We start from the raw sequence: 21,377 nt of genomic DNA, 5'->3' as shown, positions 1-21,377 counted from the left end.
ATTGACCCAATTTCCTTTGGATACAATGATCCATTGAAAAAATTTGGTTTTAATAAAATTCTGCATTGTAGAACAATATTTTTATCAAATGTACAGTACTACTTTAAAGATACATATGTTTTGGTTGCCTTTTGAAAGACAAAGTGTGTGCAAAAAGTTTGTTCCAATTAAACAACAGCTATAACATCATATTGGGAGACATGCTATCTGCAGCAAGGAAACCTTTGATCGAACAAGTCTTAATACCACACAGCACAGGATAATTGCTAAAACAAGAACAAAACTTGGCCATTTTTCTTGCAATACTGTATAACAAGAGCACCGCCTTGCGGGTGCAGACGCTCATCTGATTTTTTTGTCTCTATAATAGAAATAGTGTCCTACCCATGATTTTCTATGTCCAAAAGGGGCCATAATTCTTGCAAAAAGCAATATAGAGATATGGAACTTGTTGTGCAGAGTTAGCTTTTAATTGCAAATAACTGCTCCAAGTTTTAAAGCAATAGCTTTGACCACTAAGGAGTTGACCTAAATGCAAAACTTAACTAAGAAATCTTATACTTTCTTAGTCCAAATGGGGACATAATTCTTGCAAAATGCAAACAGAGTTATGTTTCTTGCTGTACACAGTCAGCTTTTGATGATGAACAAGTGTTGCAAGTTTTAAAGCAATAGCTTTGACCATTAAGGAGAAAAGTTGACCAAAACGCAAAACTTAACCAAGAAACCTGATTTTCTAAGTCCAAAAGGGCCATAATTCTTGCAAAAAGCAGGATGGAGTTATGTTTCTTGCTGTACAGTGTCAGCTTATGATGGTGAACAAGTGTTGCAAGTTTCAAAGCAATAGCTTTGATAGTTTAGGAGAAAAGTTTACCTAAACATAAAACTTAACCAAGAAATCTAATATTTTGTAAGTCCAAAAGAGGACATAATTGTTGCAAAAAGCTGGATGGAGTTATGTTTCTTGCTGTGCAGGGTCAGCTATTGATGGTGAACAAGTGTTGAAAGTTTCAAAGCAATAGCTTTGATAGTTTAGGAAAAAGTTTACCTAAACACTAGAAATGTGTCCATGGGACACAGATGCCCCCACTACATGACAATTTTTTCCCCGGTCAGGGACCATAACTCCTACACGACTGAATTAATTCGGACGGGAAACCCCAGGTGCACAACTGCACATGCTGACCAATATTCCTGTAAACTTTGGTGACTCTAGGTCAAATACTTTTGGAGCTACGCACAACACAACAATAAAATGACCAATTTTTAACTAAGTCAGGGGCTATAAGTCCTACAAGACTGAATGAATCCGGACGCGAAACCCCAGGTGCACAACTGCACATGCTGACCAACATTCCTGTAAACTTTGGTGACTCTAGGTCAAATACTTTTGGAGCTATGAGCGGCACAACATTAAAATGACCAATTTTTTACTAAGTCAGGGGCCATAACTCCTACATGACTGGATGAAACCCAAGGTGCACAACTACACATGCTGACCAACATTCCTGTAAAGCTTAGTGACTCTATGTCATATACTTTTGGAGCTAGGCTTGACACAACACTAAAATGACCAATTTTTACAAAGTCAGGGGCCATAACTTCTACATGACTGAATGAATCTGGACGCGAAACCCCAGGTGCACAACTTCACATGCTGACCAACATTCCTGTAAAGTTTTGTGACTCTACGTCAAATACTTTTGGAGCTAGGCGCAACACATTCTCGGAAGGACGGACGGACAAGGGCAAATCTATATGCCCCCCGCAAAGTGGTGGGGGCATAATAAAACTTAACCAAGAAATCTAATATTTTGTAAGTCCAAAAGAGAACATAATTCTTGCAAAAAGCAGGATGGAATTATGTTTTTTGCTGTGCAGGGTCAGCTATTGATGGTGAACAAGTGTTGAAAGTTTCAAAGCAATAGCTTTGATAGTTTAGGAGAAAAGCTGACCTACACATAGAACTTAACCTGGCAATGCCAACGCCAACCAAGTGACGACTATAACTAATCTTTCTTTTTTTTCAAAAAATTAGATGAGCTAAAAAATGGTCATGTACTAAATTTCCTGTAGGCCACCTGCAGACTCTACAACATTAATATACTGCAAAACATTTGAAATTAGCGGTTACATTTTTTAGAATGAAAGGTTGGCTTTTATTACACATACATTTATCATAAAATACTAGACTAAGTGTTTTCAGAACATGACAGATTCCATATATCAAACATCAAAATAACTTACACTAACTTCATTGAAATACTATACCCTTGATTTTACCAAAGTTCTGCATGAGGAATATGTCATCATTTTACCCACATTTTTTCCTTTACACATTTGTCTGACAATGTCCTACTTTCTAAATAGGATAAAACTTTTTATACACCCTTTTGTTATCATAAATACAGGTCGGCTCATTTAACTTTCAGCTCTAGCAATGAAATATTTTAACCAGGATTTGTTAACTATGTTAAACAAAACTAACAAGCCAAGCATCAGTTTTCTCCCTTTAATATAATCTTGATATTTTTTTTCGCACAACCATTGTTGACAATATGGATAGTTAATTCTAAAACTAAAGTTCATTTTAACTGATGAAAAAGTTCAGTTTATGTTATGCTTATTATTTCAAATACTCAAGTACCTAAAGGTTCACAGCTAAATCATAGTTAACACTTTTTTCTCAAATTTCAACATCAAACACCTTACTGTTCACAACATAGTACTGAATAAAATCACTTAAAAATTACATATTCTGCTGTAATAAAGATTGCATAAAAAGAATATACAACTGAGAGTTATAAAAATGATTTGTATAAAAATATATGCTTGTCTATATACATGTGAAAATGGTTAGACCAAATGATATATATAAAAGGTATGATCAGGGCTATGATACAGGACTCAAAACGACTAAATGCTAAAAAATGTATACATACATATATGTACAAAAACTATTTCAAGGACATGTATAACTCCCAACTCATACAGTTCTGGACATGCTATTGATTAGAATAAGCCTTTTCTTTTTTAAAAGGATAAGATAATCCAGTATTAAATTAAATTATTTCTATATACCTGACTAATACTTTAGTAGTTTTATATAATTTTACAACAAAATGACTTGGCTGTACATAGTGTTTGTTAAAACACTTGATTGCAACATTTTTCTTACTAAAGAAAATAATTCTGAATATAGTGGAAAAAGTAATTTTGCTTAGGTCTTGCATTTTAATTCTATTTTAAAATTTTATCATTGAAAAAAAAATCTTTACAGACAAGGAATAGCTATTAAAATTTTTCTAAATTCAATAACAAAATTATTTGACACTAATACTTTGACAAAGCTCTTTTACTACAAAAAACTGATGAAGTCCCTTTCCAACATTTACCTACTTTGAACATCAACCTACTGTAATCATATGTACAATGAAATATACTTCCATTTGTCTTGTGTTCTAGAATGGTTTTCAATGGAATGATGTGTGCACAATGTCCGCTTAATCAGTATAAAATGTACCATGGAATATCTTCTGCTTGTTATCTGTAATGTCATATTAAAGGAATGTCATATTAATGGAATGTCCTTTCCAAGTATAAGCACAATGGAATGCTGTAGTAATGTACAGATCTATAACTCAGATTCATCCGTTTCTTGAATCTGACGTGATAATGTTACTGTGGTCTGTACCTGGTACGTACGTGCCCCTTCATCAACGTCTATACCACGTTCCTGGCTCGGAGTACGCTCCATACGACTGAAATATTTATACAGATTAATCAAAACCCTATTCAAATTACGCAGATGCTTTGTTGTCTCAGAAAAGAAAATTCCTTCTAATTCTTACATTTTTGAAGCTACTTATTTCTAGGTAATAAATTTGTATAAAATAGCAAGTGCAAAAGAATGTGTATATATATCAGGGTTCTAGCCAGGATTTTCTGAAGGCATGTTGCAGAAGGATATTTTTTGACGAGCAAAGGGGTGGGTGCGGAGGGGTGCCCCCTCGTGCATGGGGGGTATGGGGGTCTCCCCAGAAAATTTTGTGTTACTACAACTCATTTTGGTGCATTCTGGTGCATTTCAGAGTGAAAAACATAGTGGTATTAATAAGCATCATTTACATGTACAACAAGAAAAGATATTAGGTCATAAAAATCCTATGGAGTTATTTGCTGAATGACAGTTAAAAGTTCATCAATTTTAAGTTGCTTAAAATGTTCATTTACTATTTATTGTACATAAAACAACACAATTTTAGCACTGCACACAGATCTATTTGTATTTTAAAGTTTATGTCTTCTATTTCTGCGGAGTTTATTTGCTGAAAACTTATCCATTTTAAGTTTTTGAAAATGTCAACTGTTTGTTGTACATACATGTAAAACAACACAATCTGAGACTGTCATCCAGGGAAACGCTGGTTTCCATTTTGGATCAATGGCCATTTGGCATGGCTGGGAGGGATTCTGAAATTGTTAACGGGGCCTCCGTGGCCGAGTGGTTAAGGTCGTTGGCTTCAAATCATTTGCCCCTCATCGATGTGGGTTCGAGCCTCACTCGGGGCGTTGAATTCTTCATGCGAGGTTCTTCATGTGGGGTAGCCATCCAGCTGGCTTACGGAAGGTCGGTGGTTCTACCAAAGTGTCCGTTCGTGTTGAAATAATGCACGGAGGGTATTTCAAACTTTTCTCTACAAGTTCTATTTTGAATGTGACAACAGAAAACATTAATTCTTGCATTGTCTTTTCGATATTCCGCCCGAGAAAACACATTTCATACATGTGAAAAACATTAATATTACGGCGATAATTGTTCAAAAGCATTTTACCGTGTTGCACAATTTTGACTTAATTCCTTACATTGTCTTTCCTTGATTGCGAAAAACATTCGGACGATAATTGTTGAATCATCTGTCATTATATCTAATGACATGTATAATCTTAAAACTTGCGAAAACAGTCACTTTCATGTACACATCGCAAGATGCCGCCTGTCAAAGGATTTAAAGGCGGAGCTACGATGAAATTTACGTCACACGTTCCACATATAGGAAGCTGTCATTGGTTTATCGGTTATCTTAACTGGCATCGCTTTACCTAAACTATCGGGTAGCACGTGGAAGCTTTTCGAATACATTATCGAATTAATCGGGGTGTTTATTGGGATGATTTTATGACATGTCGTTTCGGCAATTAAGGGATGACGGGGGAAATAAGGGATGTCGAATATACAACTCAAAGTCTGAAGGCATGTCGCACGCGACAGGCGATAATAGCTTGGCGAGAACCCTGTTATATATATATATATATTGATAGACAATAATCAATACTCCCCATAGGTTTTTATAATCTTTTAATTCAGACTTGCTCGTTTTGTTCGTTTGTTTTGGGTTTAATGCCGTTTTTCAACAGTGTTTCAGTCATGTAATGGCGGGAAGTTAACCTAACATGAGTGTCCCACCTAACGTGAGTGTCCCTGGATTCTGAACCAGAAAAAACCTGTTCTCCGCAAGTAACTGTCAACTTCCCCCCACATGAATCAGAGATGGAGGACGAATGATTTCAGACAATGTCTTTTATCAAATCATCACGGAGAACATACGCCTCGCCCAGGGCTCGAACTCATTGACCCCAAGATCCGTAGATCTGCGCTCTCCCTATTGAGCTAAGCGGGTGGGCTGACTTGCTCGTTTTGTTATTTCTAAATGTCAGAATGATACGCATCACACATGTGACCAAGGAGATTTTAATTTTTGAAGATCTTACTTAAAACCAAGCCATGTAATAAAATATGGAACTCCGTGAGAAAAAAACTGTTATTTCATAAACAACTGCTATTGCACTGCAAAAATGACAAATCTGGCAAATGCCTTGCTTCAGGGGAGGCAAAAGTAGTGGCTTAGGTGTCAAACAAATCCGAAGTCTCAAACCCCTAAGGTAAAACACCTCCTTGTATGACACCAATTCTTAGTGGCTCTCTGAAGTAAATTACAGAGATTCAATAAAGATTCTCTTACAATCAATTTAACTTCAATTTGTTAAAATCATACTCATAGCTTTCAGCCTCTGCCTGTTTCCTGAGTTCAGCTCGTCTTTTGTCTTCCTCATATCTCCTTCTCTTGTCTTCTTCATATCTCCTCCTTGCTTCAGCTCTACGGCGTTCATCTTCTGGTCCCCTGGGAGGTCGTGGGCGATTAGGATCACCTGGAGGTCTTCTACCTCTTTCCCGATCATCGCGACCCCTCTCTCCTTCACGAGGAGGAGGACGACGATCCCCATCCCTTCTAGGTGGCCGGTCTCTTGGTCGATCATCCCTAGGCCTATCGCCACGACTACGACCGTCTCTCTGATCTCTACCCCTGTCCCTGTCTCGGTCACGTCGTTTTTCATCGTCATAGTACCGACGTCCATTGTCGTCATTGTAACCACGGTTATCATAGCCTCGACTCTTGCTATAATCACCCCGGTTACCTTTGTCATTAACGCCCTGAAAACAGGAAAACACTCAACAATTAGTATCTTACTCAGGGAAAGAAGGACTGGAGGTAGGAATACAGGTCTAATTTCTTGTGCGATAACCATGGTTACAGTGTATTGGGGTCAAGGTCAAACATTTCTATTTCCTGTACTCAATCTCCTGGACTTCTCTCCCTGGTAAGGCATACAAAAGTCTACACTACCACTACTTACAAAGCTTTAACCACTTGTTATGCTTATAACTTAACTTGTTAAACATCACAACAATGTCTTTGAAACCACTTCAGGTACCTTCATTCTAGACTTACAAAGTCTGTTGAGATTAAGTAATCTGTAATAAAGTTTATCTCTTTGTTTTCATGACACTGATAATTTCTAAGAAATCCCTTTTCTCTCTAGGCTCATCTCAACACAACGTTACAGTCAGAGGTAAGAGATACTGTAATTTTTTTTTCAGAAAGTGCTATTTGAGAGGCCTTAATGGCAGATATTTATTTAAAGGACTCTGACTTATGCCAGTCTACCTTCATTCTACAAACAGCGTAAGCTTATTCCCTTTAAAAGTGATTTTCAAAGTGAAAACACAGCACAATCTCTCAACAGCAACATCATTTGGAAGTCTGGAGTCTGTTGTGTCAGAGGTTGTTGTTGTTATGGAAAGGTTAATTTTATAAGAAAGTCAAAAACTTGAGCAAAAACCTTCTGTCTTATTTCTTGTCAAAAAGAAATGGATTGGATCAATAAAGCAAAGAAATAAACTTTCTTTCCATTTTATCTTACTCAAGGCATGTAGCTACACTTAAACACAATCACTTTAATTTCTGAGATACATTTTATTGTTTTCATTTTCATTCTTCAAAACTGTTATCTTACATTTCAAATCAGTCCTCCAACTGACTGTGTTGGTGTTGTTGTCACTTATCAGAGATAAACAACATTGCCAAATTAATTTCAAGAAGCTAAAAATGCATGTTCAAATTTCAAAAAGTTTCTTTTTGCCAAGCTATAGCAGGGCTCTGTAGTTTCCCAAGCCTTCTGTTATTCTATCTCCAGTTAAGAATCTGATTTCTCATCTATTAATTTGCACTACATGAAATTACTGGTAAAATTTAAACACGAACAGTGATGTTACATTCTAAGCACCTGAAGCTGTGTTTCCAAAGACAAAAGGGGTTTGAACAAAGACATGCATTCTGAACTAGCACTTGTGAATTATTACAATATAAAAGGAAATTTACATAAAAAATATGAGTAAAACATGTAACTTAAAACTCATGCCATTGAACAACAAATAAAACATGCTAAAAATTCCTAAGAAGCCGACCCACACCAAGAAAGGGAATTGTCATGTTCCAAGTGGTTAAAGATTTGATTGGTGCATATACAATCATAATTCACAATGGGTAAAAACAAGCAAAACATACAACAATAGTATATGGTATATACCCAACCATAAGACAGTCTGGTTCATAAATAAAAGTGGCAACAAAGTCAAATTAACAAGTGAATGAAGTATTGCCATGCAATACAAAGTCCCCTACTGGAAGGCACCTAATTTTCTCTACTGCAGTATAACATAATGAACTGATACCTGTCAATGTTGTATAAACAATATTGTACTATATATACAATATGCTATAACAAAACACTTGGATTAAAATTTATATATATAAAAACCTATAGTTGTTTTCATATTGAATTTTTTTGGCTGATTATAAAAATGTTATCATGTAAGTTATTTATAGTAACAACAAAGGGAAATTAATCTTAAAAAAAAAAAAAAAAAAAAAAATCTATATAATATAAGTCCACAAGAAACTCTTTACCAGGTAGAGATAGGTCAAAATACACCTAAAAATTGGATGTAACATGCATGCTGTACCACAGAAAAGTGGTCTCGATTTTTCTCTACCGCCAGTAATAAAAAAGTTACAATAAAATCTATTTATAGTAACAACAAAGGGACGTAATTCTAAAAACAAGGGTGCCTCATGGTGGTGAACATTTGGTCCAAGTTACATCAAAATCCCTCCATGCATGAAGAAGAAATGTTCCGTACAAAGTCATTCTTGAATTTGACCTTTGACCTCTAAATATGACCTTGACCTTATACCTAGGGACCTGGTTCTTGCACATGACATGTTGTCTCATCCAGGGGAATATTTGTGCCAACTGATATCTAAATCCTGCTTTGCATGACAAAGTTATAGACCGGACAGGAAAAAAATCCTCTTGACCTTTGATCTCAAAGTGTGACCTTGACCTTTAAGCTAGGGTACTGGGTGTTGCGCATGACACGTCGTCTCATCATGGGAAACATTTATGCCAAGTAATATTGTAATCCCTTGATGGATGACAGAGTTCTGGATCGGACAGGGAAAAAACCTTATTGACCTTTGACCCCCAATTGTGACCTTGACCTTTGAGCTAGGGGTCTGGGATTTGCGCACGACACGTCATCTCATCATGGGGAACACTTGTGCTAAGTGATATTAAAATTCCTTAATGAATGTCAGAGTTATGGACCGGACACGAAACAGACCCTGTTCATGCTATGTTAACATTTGACTGCTAAGTGTGACCTTGACCTTTGAGCTAGGGGTTTGAAAGTTGTGCATGACACATCGTCTTATTATGAGGTACATTTGTGCCAAGTAATATTAAAATCCCTTCATAGATGGGAGAGTTATGGACCGGACAGGAAAAAAGCCTTGTTGACCTTTGACCTCAAATTGTGACCTTGACCTTTAAGCTAGGTGTCTAGGTTTTGCGCATGACACGTCGTCTTCTCATGGGGAACTTTTGTGCCAAGTAATATTAAAATCTCTTCATGGATGGGAGAGTTATGGACCGGACAGGAAAAAAGCCCTGTTGACCTTTGACCTCCAACTGTGACCTTGATCTTTGAGCTAGGGGTCCGGGTTTTGCGCATGACACGTCGTCTCATCATGGGGAACATTTATGCCAAGTAATATTAAAATCCCTTCATTGATGGGAGAGTTATGGACCGGACAGGAAAAAAGCCCTGTTGACCTTTGACCTCAAATTGTGACCTTGACCTTTGAGCTAGGGGTCCGGGTTTTGCGCATGACACGTCGTCTCATCATGGGGAACATTTGTGCCAAGTAATATTAAAATCCCTTCATGGATGACAGAGTTATGGACCGGACACGAAATTGCGGACGGACGGACGTTCCTACAGATGGACCTTTATTGGGTATTTCTTTTGTTAAAAAGTACCCAATATGCTACAAAAAGTACCCAATAAACACTACGGAATGAATAGAATTTACCGTTACCTATTGTTCTCTATACCCAACAAATGTTCATTCGTGGGCTCGGACAGACGGACGGACGGACAGACGGACGGACGGAATGACGGAAAAGCGCATTCCTATAGTCCCCGAAACTGGTTTTCAACCAGTAGGGGACTAATAAAGTGTTTTTTTAATGTTTGACAGCATCAGTCATAAAGACCAATTAGCTTCTATTTGACCAAACTTATTTAGGCTCGGACCATTTAAAATATCATAATTATATTTTACAGAGGAAAAATTCCAAAAAATGTCTGATTTTATTCTATGCTAAGAAAGTTTATAATTAATCTATGCACAAACACTGTTCCATACGCACTAACTGTCACTAAAGTTAGGCTTTGTTAGGCTCTAGAGCAAAGTAAAGACAGTCATCTTATGGGTGAGCATTATCTAACTTTGCGTATATTCTCTAGCAATTTCTACATTGAAAAAACTTCCAATTTTTTAACTTACAGTTCGGTTTTCAAATGAAATGATTTTCTAAGGCCCTTTTTGACCTATAAACATGTACTTACTTACAAATTTAGTCTTTACCTTCTCAGTGACTGTCACTACACATTTTTCAGGTATCTAAGTGTGCTCGACTATGTCCATGTTGGATAGTGAAATAGAGGATATCTAATGTGAATGTATAACAAAACCTTTAGCCTGAAACCTGAAATTCTAAGTAAATGGGGACATAATTCCTGAAATATCAATATGAATGTTATGGACCTTGTGTCATATTAGGTGGGTGCATGATGCAGACCATATATTTTAATTTTGAATCAAGTCCATTAAGTGATTACAGGTCGGGAGTGAAAATGTATCAAAACTTCAAAAGAGAGCAAAATTAATGTAATATTAGTGTAAGAGTTATGACCCTTGTGCCACATGTGGGTGAAAATGAGGAACAACTATGATAAGTTTGAAACAAACCCTCTGAGTCATAACACAAATAAATGAAAATTCATCCATCTTTTAACCAGTTATCTGGTTGCGGATGCAACAGTGAATAGGATAGCTCTCCATATCCTTAGTTAAGTGGAGTTAAAAACTGAAATGTTTTTCTGGTTAAATAGTGTGTGTATATATATATATATATATAAGGTAGAAGGTAGGGGTAAACCAACTGCAGTGCAGATAACTAGAGAATATATCAAAGAAATTATAGATGATTAGTACAACTATGTGAGGAGGGATCTTCAGGGTGAAATACCTCAGTCCTGCAATGAAATTATTTTAACTACATTACTTCTACAGGTGGATTCTACAACTGGAAGTTGTGCCAAGCCCTATCCCTTACATCTTAAGACAATTGAAAATACTCTGTATAAAGTCAGTAATTTTAACAACCCATCAACCACTTGATTTCTACATAGATGTGTTAAAGGCATTCCAAATATACCTGTTTGTGTGAATCATTACTTCTGAATAATAATGCATTTCCTACAGATTATATGTCATTATTATGTACATCTTTGAATGATTTGTACTGTGCCCATACTGTTAAATTAAGACATTCGCAATAGATATGCAATCAAAGTCATAGGTCACCAGTATTGAAAAAAAGAGTTATCTGCCCTTGAAAACGCGCCCCCCACCACCCCCGGGTATGTTATCACCAACCTTCTGTAAGCTAGCTGGATGGTCTTTCAGATTTTGTGAAGAAAAATCTTTTGCACAGATTGTAACAGAACAATTAATTTAAAGACTTTCCATTCAGCACCAAGCACAATAGTATACCAGGTTATTAAAATGAAATATATTGCTTAAAGCAGGTCTCTTTTCACACAGTGACTCACAAAGACAGTGTGCCCAATCACGTGATCACGCTACGTCATTTTGAGCTTGAAAGTGAAAGTGGAAAGGTAAACAAGAATATAAATCAAGGCGTAAGTTTTTTATCCAATATATTGTGTTAATATCATGCACATGATTCGAAACCTATTTTAAAGTGGTACCCCCGGTACTATGATTTCCCCACCAAAATCTTCTCGTTTTAATGCTTTTCTTGTTCAACCACTTTCGACATTGTGCGCTCTGAGGTGTTCTCACTGCAAGTCAATTGAACAGGAATAGTGTTAAAACGAGGTGTTGGTGGGGAAATTGTAGTACCGGGGGTAGCACTTTCAAATAGGTTTCGAATCATGTGTATGATATTAACACAATATATTAAATACAAAACTTACACCCTGATTTATAATTTTTGTTTACCTTTCCACTTTCACTTTCAAGCTCAAAATGACGTAGCGCGATCACGTGATTGGGCACACTGGAAGATATGAACATGCATAACTGATAACAAGATTGAGAGTTATTACTCTACAGTACTTGTAAAATAAATATCAATAAAAGAACATGCTATCTGAAGATCTGAAAACAAAAATTGAGAATAAATATTGTGGAAATTAGATGCAAAAAAAATGACAATGAATATTCTTTAACTTCTAATACAATTCTTTTTTTTTAAAGAATAACATGTGAAAAGAAAATTAATTTCAAAATGGCATAAATCTGGATTTAAGAACTTTTCATGATGCTGAAGTATATAAGGTTTTGCAGTGCCAACAGCTACTTTGAAGCACAAAAGGCAGCTGACTTAGTGTTTTTCTGAGAAAAAAATTAAAAAGGAAAGCAAAACCTTTAATGAAAGAACTTTTCTGAAGTTCTGCCTCAGTGTTTTCATGTCTGGCTACCCTAGCTACTGCAGTGCTTTGATACTTCAAATTTTTATTTGAATGTTTAAGTCAGTGTCACAAAATCCAAAGCAAATTCAGAAGCACTTCCACCTGCAAGGTTTATTTCAATAAAGCAAAGAAAACACAACCCAGGATTGTAAAGTGAAAAGGAAACCAAAGCAGCATGACTGTATATATACCATAATATTAAAGCTCTCTGAAAATATTCATCTGGATATATTTTCATCTTTTTTGCTCTAATTATGTTATGAACTGGGAAACGAAAGATATTTCCCCAATGCCATTTCATTCTTTATATAAAGACATATTCCTCCAATCATATTTGGCTGAACATTCATAGCAACAGTAACCTATTCTTCACCAGAAACTGACAACTTCCTCACATGTATTAGTGATAGAATACAATGGAGTTTAGCTTCTATGCCTTGAAAATTGAAATTCTTTTTATGGAAATAAATAATTCAACCTCTAGATAAACCTGTAGTTATCATTACATGACTCCTTATATAAACTGCTGGTTCATAGATTGTACTATTGTCTGGGCAATAGTTCAACAGTAAGATTTGCTGGACTAAAGTCGAAACTTGAAGAAAAAAATATTAATTTTTTTTTTCTGAAGTTATGTAAATAGAACACTAAGTCTTGTTGAATGGCTCGCTGGTCAATGTAGTCAAACTACATTCCTTTAGACCCAGGGCAATAGTTTTGGCTAAAGACTGGCAAGCCATTCAGTAAGTATTCTATATAAACTTAGTGAATTACAGTATTAGTTATCTCCGACATTTAATGTAAGTGTTCAACCAAGTGATATGGTAGACATTGGCTGATTCAGAAACTTTCATAACTAGAAAATGCTTTTGTAAAAAAGCGCATGTCTCCCCCAATGCAAAGTCCTATAGGCAAGAAGTCAATAGGGGTCAGGAGCGAAAGTCAAAGAGACACTGATGGTTGGCTGCAATAGGGATCATCTACTTGGCATGTCCAGTCATCCCGCTAAATTTCAACACTCGTGGCCTAGTGGTTCTCAAGTCACTGTTCAGGCTCCTGTGACCCTGACCTTTGATCAAGTGACCTCAAAATAAATAGGGGTCATGTACTCTGCATGTCCAATCATCCTATTAAGTTTCAACATTGTAGGTCAAGTGGTTCTCAAGTTATTTCCAAAAAATGATTTTACATGAACAGGCCATTGTGACCTTGGCCTTTAATAGACTGACCCCAAAATCAATAGGGGTCATCTACTCTGCATGTTCAATCATCCTATGAAGTTTCAACATTCTGGGTCAAGTGGTTCTCAAGTTATTGATCGGAACTGGTTATCAATGTTCAGGCCCCTGTGACCTTGACCTTTCACAGAGTGACCCCAAAATCGTTAGGGGTCATCTACTCTTTATGACCAATCATCCTATGAAGTTTCAACATTCTGGGTCAAGTGGTTCTCAAGTTACTGACCGGAAATGGTTTTCAATGTTCAGGCCCCTGTGACCTTGACCTTTAATGGAGTGACCCAAAAATCGATAGGGGTCATCTACTGTGCATGTACAATCATCCTATGAAGTTTCAACATTCTGGGTCAGGTGGTTCTCTAGTTATTGATTGGAAATGGTTTTCAATGTTCAGGCCCCTGTGACCTTGACCTTTGACAGAGTGACCCCAAAACCAATAGGGGTCATCTACTCTTCATGACCAATCATCCTATGAAGTTTCAACATTCTGGGTCAAGTGGTTCTCTAGTTATTGATTGGGAATGGTTTTCAATGTTCAGGCCCCTGTGACCTTGTACTTTGACGGAGTCACCCCAAAATCAATAGGGGTCATCTACTCTTCACGACCAATCATCCTATGAAGTTTCAACATTCTGGGTCAAGTGGTTCTCTAGTTATTGATCGGAAATGGTTTTCAATGTTCAGGCCCCTGTAACCTTGACCTTTGACGGAGTGACCCCAAAATCAATAGGGGTCATCTACTCTTCATGACCAATCATCCTATGAAGTTTCAACATTCTGGGATCAAGTGGTTCTCTAGTTATTGATCAGAAATGGTTTTCAATGTTCAGGCCCCTGTGACCTTGACCTTTGACGGAGTGACCCCAAAATCAATAGGGCTCATCTACTCTTCATGACCAATCATCCTATGAAGTTTCAACATTCTGGGTCAAGTGGTTCTCTAGTTATTGATCGGAAATGGTTTTCAATGTTCAGGCCCCTGTAACCTTGACCTTTGACGGAGTGACCCCAAAATCAATAGGGGTCATCTACTCTTCATGACCAATCATCCTATGAAGTTTCAACATTCTGGGTCAAGTGGTTCTCTAGTTATTGATCAGAAATGGTTTTCAATGTTCAGGCCCCTGTGACCTTGACCGTTGATGGAGTGACCCCAAAAACAATAGGGGTCGTCTACTCCAGCAGCCCTACAACCCTATGAAGTTTGAAGGTTCTAGGTCAAATGGTTCTCCAGTTATTCCTCGGAAATGAAGTGTGACGTATGGACGGACGGACGGACGGACAGGGCAAAAACAATATGTCTCCTGGGGGAGACATAATAATTCACTGTAAAGGTATCTAACATGAAATGTGATGGCATAACTGACCCATGACTGGTGGCCCCAGACCCTTCTAGGTTATGCTAAAAACTTTTAAAGTAATTTCCTCATATTTGCTAAAAATGGCAGTAGAGAAGATATTTACAACAACCGGGGTAACTGCCCTAAAACCATGGCGATACCTTTAAAGGCATATATTTCCCCCTTTTTATGTCTGACATAGAGGGTCGCTTTTTTGTTCTCTTTAGAAAGAAGGTAAATAAAGCAGCTTTAAAAATATCTTACACAATTCAATCTAATTTTAATATAAACATTACAAATTCTGCATAATATATGATTACATAACTTAATAACATGCAATTTCAATACTATAGATTGAGTAATATTCGTATAGACTTAAAATTTATATGGGCAAACTGTACAGCTAACAACTTCAATCCATAAATTACCAGTCCCAAAAAATTTAATCAGCTGTGATGCAGGAATTATTAAAAACATAGTTAAGGATGTTTATTGTTAACTGACAGAATGAAATCCCAATCTATAGTATCATTTAGACATGTAGAACAGAGATTACTGGAGGTTTTGTTTAAACACACATGCTAATACAAAGGTTATAGGACCTTACACCCATGCTTATATTGCTATATAGAGAAACCCTAACTATACTACTCTGCAAACTACAAACTATCATAATCTTGACTGTGCAAAGCCAAGCCAAAGGCTTATGATCACATATATCTTTGAAACTTTAAGAAATTAAGTACAAAAGTGCATCACTAACTTCCTGGCAGATACAGAATTCTAGTCAAAGTTTGATGAACAAATTATCTTATAAACTTCTGTTGATGCTTCAAACAATAACATATTATTACTATATGCACATCCATTTGAAACTATTTAGAAATCACAAATCAATGTAAGTATATAAACTTCAAATTTCATATCAAACTGTGTGTTAGATTAAATATGAACACACACAAGTTTTCAATCCAATGTGCCAGTTTAATTATGAACACACACAATGTAATTCCAGTGTGCAAATTTAATGTTTCAAAATGAATTCAAAAGAGGAAAAAACCCATTGTATTAAGCTTATTCAAGTCATGCAAAGGAGAGATGACATACCCGAGGTATGCACAAAGTCTGTAGTTTTCAACATTACAACAAAAGTCCTTTTCCACCTGTGTTTCTTTAAAAAAAGAATTCACAAATTTTCAGACAGAAATCAAGAAAGACATGACCTAATATTGTGCATTTAAGCCTCGAGTACACCATTCGTTCTCTGATACTTACTGGTCGGCCTGGATGTCTGACATTATGTGGCGTTGTACCAGACTTTAACTCTGATCTGAAAACAAGAAAAATGAGCTTTGTTTGTGTAAATAACAGTTGCAAAATTATTTTATAGTCTGTTCAAACTGATTACTGTTTCATCATTTATATTCATGGGGTTCAGGGGACACATTTTTCATGGATTTTGTGGTAGCATATCATTCCTCTATCAAATAAAATCTGATCGATCAATTAAATTCCAAGTCATAGTATCATTAAAACTAAAGTTGGAATCCGTGAATATATGCCCCCGCAAAATGGCCATTTTGGTCAAATTTCATACCCATAAAGTTAAATGGTTCGATCAACAGTATTCATTCTGCCATATATACTTCTGCAAGGTAATACTTGCAAAGTGAATAGTAGTTAATTTAATATCCCTTGTCAAATAATGTGTTGTCAATCTTTGTCAAAAACTAAAGAAAGTAAGATGTCAAAACTGATGCATGAAACTTGGACTTAAAACTCAACAGTAGCTGAAGACCTTGCAGGAGCTCAATCTGATATTGGTGAAATATACACAGATGTCCCAGATTTTAAACTGAATGCATGTCATGATGCAGATTGAGACCCTTGAAAACAATGACTAGAACATAACTCTTTCACTTACTTCTTTTGGTCATCATAACTAAGCTTGCTCTTGTGGACCACAGCAACACCATAGTCTCCAATTGGTCGAAACTGAAATATATTCATTTTCAAAAATTATACCAGGTGATGTATTAACCGATGTCTACCTTCATTCACGCATAATTTAATTTAACAGTATCAGTGTTCTGATGAACATAAGGCATGAGCAGGATCATGTTCACTATAAATGCTTATACTCAAGCAAGTGCAAAGACGTGAACATGTCAGTAAAATCTATTATGAATTATGACGAAATATACTGGTCAGCTATTTTCACAATCAGAAAAGCTTTTCAAGGTCAGTTTGGTACCCTATCAGAGCAATAGCCACAGACATTCATCTTTACCACTTTTGGTTTAAAATATTTCTGCTGGTCAGTTATCAATTTTGATTATTCAATCAAGTGTCATACTCATAAACCCCTTTATCAGCTGTGTATTTCTGACACAGTTTAAAGAATGGCAAATGTCAACCATCAAATTCCATCTAAATTACAGAAGAAGCTAAAACACTTAGTGTGATGTAATTTAGGATCTTAGACTTAGTGCTGTAGACTTCAGTTCGCTTGATTTTGAGTTCAAGCGCTGACATACACACATCTATCAAATCAAATATTGTGTATTTTGGATTTACATACTGTATATATTTGATAAGCATGATAAAAATTTGAATTGCACATCTGTTAAGTAGATACGCTGCATATCTGGTGCATATTATAGGCTAGCGTCTGATTACCGGATGGCTAGAACGCAGGCTAGGCGTCCAGTTACTGGATGGCTAGACACTTCTATTCTACATAAAAAATTGTCGATGTTATTTTGGCAGAAGGAGATAAATTAAACTAAAATATGTACTGTAGGGCAGAGAATACTTCAAAACAACTGAGTGAATGCTGGTATCTTGGAATCATTAAGATTCAAGTTTTATATGAATATTGATTAAATCCCATTTGATATTTAATTTGCAACAATTAAATCTAAAATGTATATAACATGCATTATCTGAAAAAAGGCTGGCCATGCACCTTAATAATCCCTAACATCTATGAAATTAGTTGCACATAATTAAATACATTTGTTAATCCAACTAATTTGAGGTGATCCTAGGAAATATCGAGTTATATTTCTTATGGGCAACATCTCCAAGTGCTCCCGTTGAACACCCAAAAGACCAAAGTAGTGGAGGAAATTTCAGATGAAACTGGTGCCGCCAATTTGGGTTTAACTGCTGATTTTGCTGCAAATATGAGATAACTTCAAATATATAAAACTTACATGTATCAAAAGGGGATTCGATTCTTCATTGGTTTATGTGAAAATTACCAAACAATTTCCAAAATTACAAATTTTCTGGTGATTTAAACCTACTGTATGTACTGTACACGATTAACATTTACCACGTCTACACGACAATATGAGCAAGCAATAAAACCAATAACTTTACATGAAGTCCTTTGTACTCACTAGGCTGTGATTTACCCTCCATTAATTTAGTCCTTCGAAGTTTTGATGGTTAGAACTTAGATTGCCCATCACAAACAGGCTGGTAACATTGCCCAATCAGGCTTACGTCATGAAAAGTAATATTTCTTGAAAACTAATGAAGTTTTTTTTTTCAAACTTGGTCCATTTAATAAGCATAACAAATTATACAAATTAGAATAAGAATAACATGGTTACCTTCAGTTTTGGTAGAATTATTTCCCCTTTTCAAATTTTTATGACGCATAATCTTTGAAGTAAAAAAAAAATATGTTCTAATGCTAAGTTTAAAACAAAAACAAGAGCTGTCCGTAAGACAGCCAAGCTCGACTATTCGAAATATTGTCACAGAAGCAGGAAATTATTACCCAAAATGTTAAATATCATGAGTTTTAAGTTCGAAAGGGGACATAATTTGACCAAAATACATATCAGAGTTATGGGACTTGATGTTATCAACTAGTTTTATAACCCCGAAGAAACATGTTAAGTTTCAATTCAATATCTGCATTAGTTTTGGGGATAGTAACTTGCATGTTAAACTTTAACCAGAATTTTCTATGTCCAAAAGGGGGCATAATTTGCTCAAAATACATGTTAAGAGTTATGGAACTTGACCCAGTGAGGTTGGTTATTGACCTTGAAAAAGAATAAATAAGTTTCAAAGCTATATGCCTTTTGGTAATAGCTGTATGTACTTGCACGCAAAACTTTTACCAGGATTTTCTAAGTCCAAAAGGGGGCATAATTTGCCCAAAATACATGTCAGAGTTATAAGACTTGGTGCTATCAACTAGTTTTATAACCCCGAAGACACATGTGAAGTTTCAATTTAATATCTGTAGTAGTTTTGGAGATAGTTACTTGCATGTAAAACTTTTACCAGAATTTTCTAAGTCCAAAAGCGGGTATAATTTGCCCAAAATACGTGTCAGAGTTATGGGACTTGACCCAGTGAGGTAGGTAATTGACCTAGAAAAAGAAAAAATAAGTTTCAAATCTATATGCCTTTTAGTAATAGCTGTATGTACTTGCACGCAAAACTTTAACCAGAATTTTCTAAGTCCAAAAGGGGGCATAATTTGGCCAAAATGAAGGTCAGAGTTATGGGATTTGGTGCTATCAACTAGTTTTATAATCCCGAAGACACATGTGAAGTTTCAATTCAATATCTGCATTAGTTTTGGAGATAGTAACTTGCATGTAAAACTTTAACCAGAATTTTCTAAGTCCAAAAGGGGGCATAATTTGCTCAAAATACATGTCAGAGTTATGGGACTTGACCAAGAGAGGTAGGTAATTGACCTAGAAAAAGAATAAATAAGTTTCAAAGCTATATGCCTTTAAATGATAGCTGTATGTACTTGCATGCAAAAACTTAACCAAGGTGTGACGCCGACGCCAGGGTGAGTAGAATAGCTAGACTATTCTTCGAATAGTCGAGCTAATAAGGTTCAATGGCTTTCTAATGCTCTAAATTATTGCGCTAGTACATGAATGTTTACATTTTACTCTGCTTTCACTTACAACATCATAGAGAAATGTTAGTTTAAAAAAAAATGCTCATACATCTGCACTAGAAACGAATTAAGTATTAACCCTAAATATGTAGAATAAAGGTATTGGCGCAAAAGTTTGGAGCGATAGAAAGTCATTGAACCTTCTCTGTTTTAAACATTGCATTAAAACATAACTATTTTGGACTTCAAAAATTATGCATCATAAAAATCTGAAAAAGGGAAGTAATTCTAACAAAACTGAAGGCAACAAAGTTACTTCTATCTTGATAAGCATCATATGTTATGCTTAATAAATGGACCAAGTTTGAGAGAAATATCTTTATTATTTTTCAAGAAATATCACTTTTTATGTCGTAAGCCCGATCGGGCAATGTTACCAGCCTTACAAATATAAAACAATCTGACCGTCAAATTATTTTGAATAGAATATGGGTCTTGATACTTGTACTAAACTTTAAGTGACATAAAAACACACAGAATACTTGGGTAGAAAATGAATTAATTACATACTGCAAGATCTTTTCTGTACTGATTGGTCCTCCGTTTGGCAATCAGAAGCAAGAATGTAGCAACAGCACAACATAGCAAGAACATGATGATAAAGAATGGGCCCAAAAACTGGTCATCCCAGGACACAAGGTATACATGTCTGTGGCGGAGTGTGATCACAAGAATACCAACAATCATACAAACAAATCCGAAAATGAAAAACCCAACGGCAAATCTACTGAGCGTATATCCGGGGCCAATCGTAACCCCGTTCAGTTCCCCCTGTATACGTCCCTGGAGAAATTCATGATAGGCGACAACAGTGTCTTTGTCGATCTCGCGCTCTTTGCGCTGTCTGTTAGTTTTCGGCTTCATATTGTCATCTCATATTTGAAACAATTATTTACGAAAAAATGGTCGCCAGAAATTCAATTTCAGTTTGTCCACTTCCGTATTTTGAGTCATAACGCATGCGCACCTGTATTTACCTGAGTTTACCTGTGCAGTGTCTAATCTCCGTTCTATCCGGGACTGTATTCAGCCGGTACAGTACGGTCTTAAAAGGTATAAAAGTGTTGATAATCGTCTTTAAAGTCTATCTAAACGAAAGGTGCGCATCGTTCAAGACAAATGTTATGTGTTCAGATGTTTATTGAAGGTACCTTCTATGTTATACCTAAAGGGTCGGTAACAAATTCTTTTGGGGGAAAATGAGCTATATTGTGATAGCCTCTGTGCGTAACAGAAAATGGACGGACCTGGAACAACTAATACGTATTAGACCTTCCTGCAGAAACAGACAAAAACAAGATTAGCTGACTAGTTATTTTCGGGCCATCAGAGCAAGAGTAATTTTTTTACAGTCGGATACAAAGTTCAATAAGCAGGTCAGGTTG

General features: G+C 36.1%; 1 protein-coding gene across 1 annotated transcript; it reads right to left on the bottom strand.

Annotated features, from left to right (window-relative positions):
• Positions 1-2,498: 2,498 nt before the first annotated feature.
• Positions 2,499-20,945, bottom strand: LOC123563848 (nuclear speckle splicing regulatory protein 1-like). The gene is made up of 5 exons (XM_045356919.2): positions 20,503-20,945; positions 16,972-17,042; positions 16,323-16,377; positions 6,057-6,493; positions 2,499-3,761 (listed from the first exon to the last, which is right to left on the bottom strand). Exons 1-5 carry the CDS (start codon positions 20,854-20,856, stop codon positions 3,635-3,637), a joined length of 1,044 nt encoding a protein of 347 aa, XP_045212854.1. The 5' UTR covers positions 20,857-20,945; the 3' UTR covers positions 2,499-3,634.
• Between the last annotated feature and the right edge of the window lie 432 nt (positions 20,946-21,377).

This window comes from Mercenaria mercenaria, chromosome 2, assembly GCF_021730395.1.
Source record: "Mercenaria mercenaria strain notata chromosome 2, MADL_Memer_1, whole genome shotgun sequence".
Taxonomy (NCBI): domain Eukaryota; kingdom Metazoa; phylum Mollusca; class Bivalvia; order Venerida; family Veneridae; genus Mercenaria; species Mercenaria mercenaria.
Note: the sequence above shows the minus strand (reverse complement) of the source record. Positions and strands in the feature narration are given on the sequence as shown.

Bases quoted from the DNA above. Each gene is read 5' to 3' on its own strand.
- LOC123563848 (XM_045356919.2), bottom strand. From the start codon at position 20,856: ATGAAGCCGAAAACTAACAGACAGCGCAAAGAGCGCGAGATCGACAAA. The intron at 16,378-16,971 runs GTAAGTGAAAGA...TCTTGTTTTCAG, and splicing joins AGTTATGATGACCAAAAGAA to ATCAGAGTTAAAGTCTGGTA. The intron at 3,762-6,056 runs GTATGATTTTAA...TAAATATTTCAG, and splicing joins GCAGAGGCTGAAAGCTATGA to TCGTATGGAGCGTACTCCGA.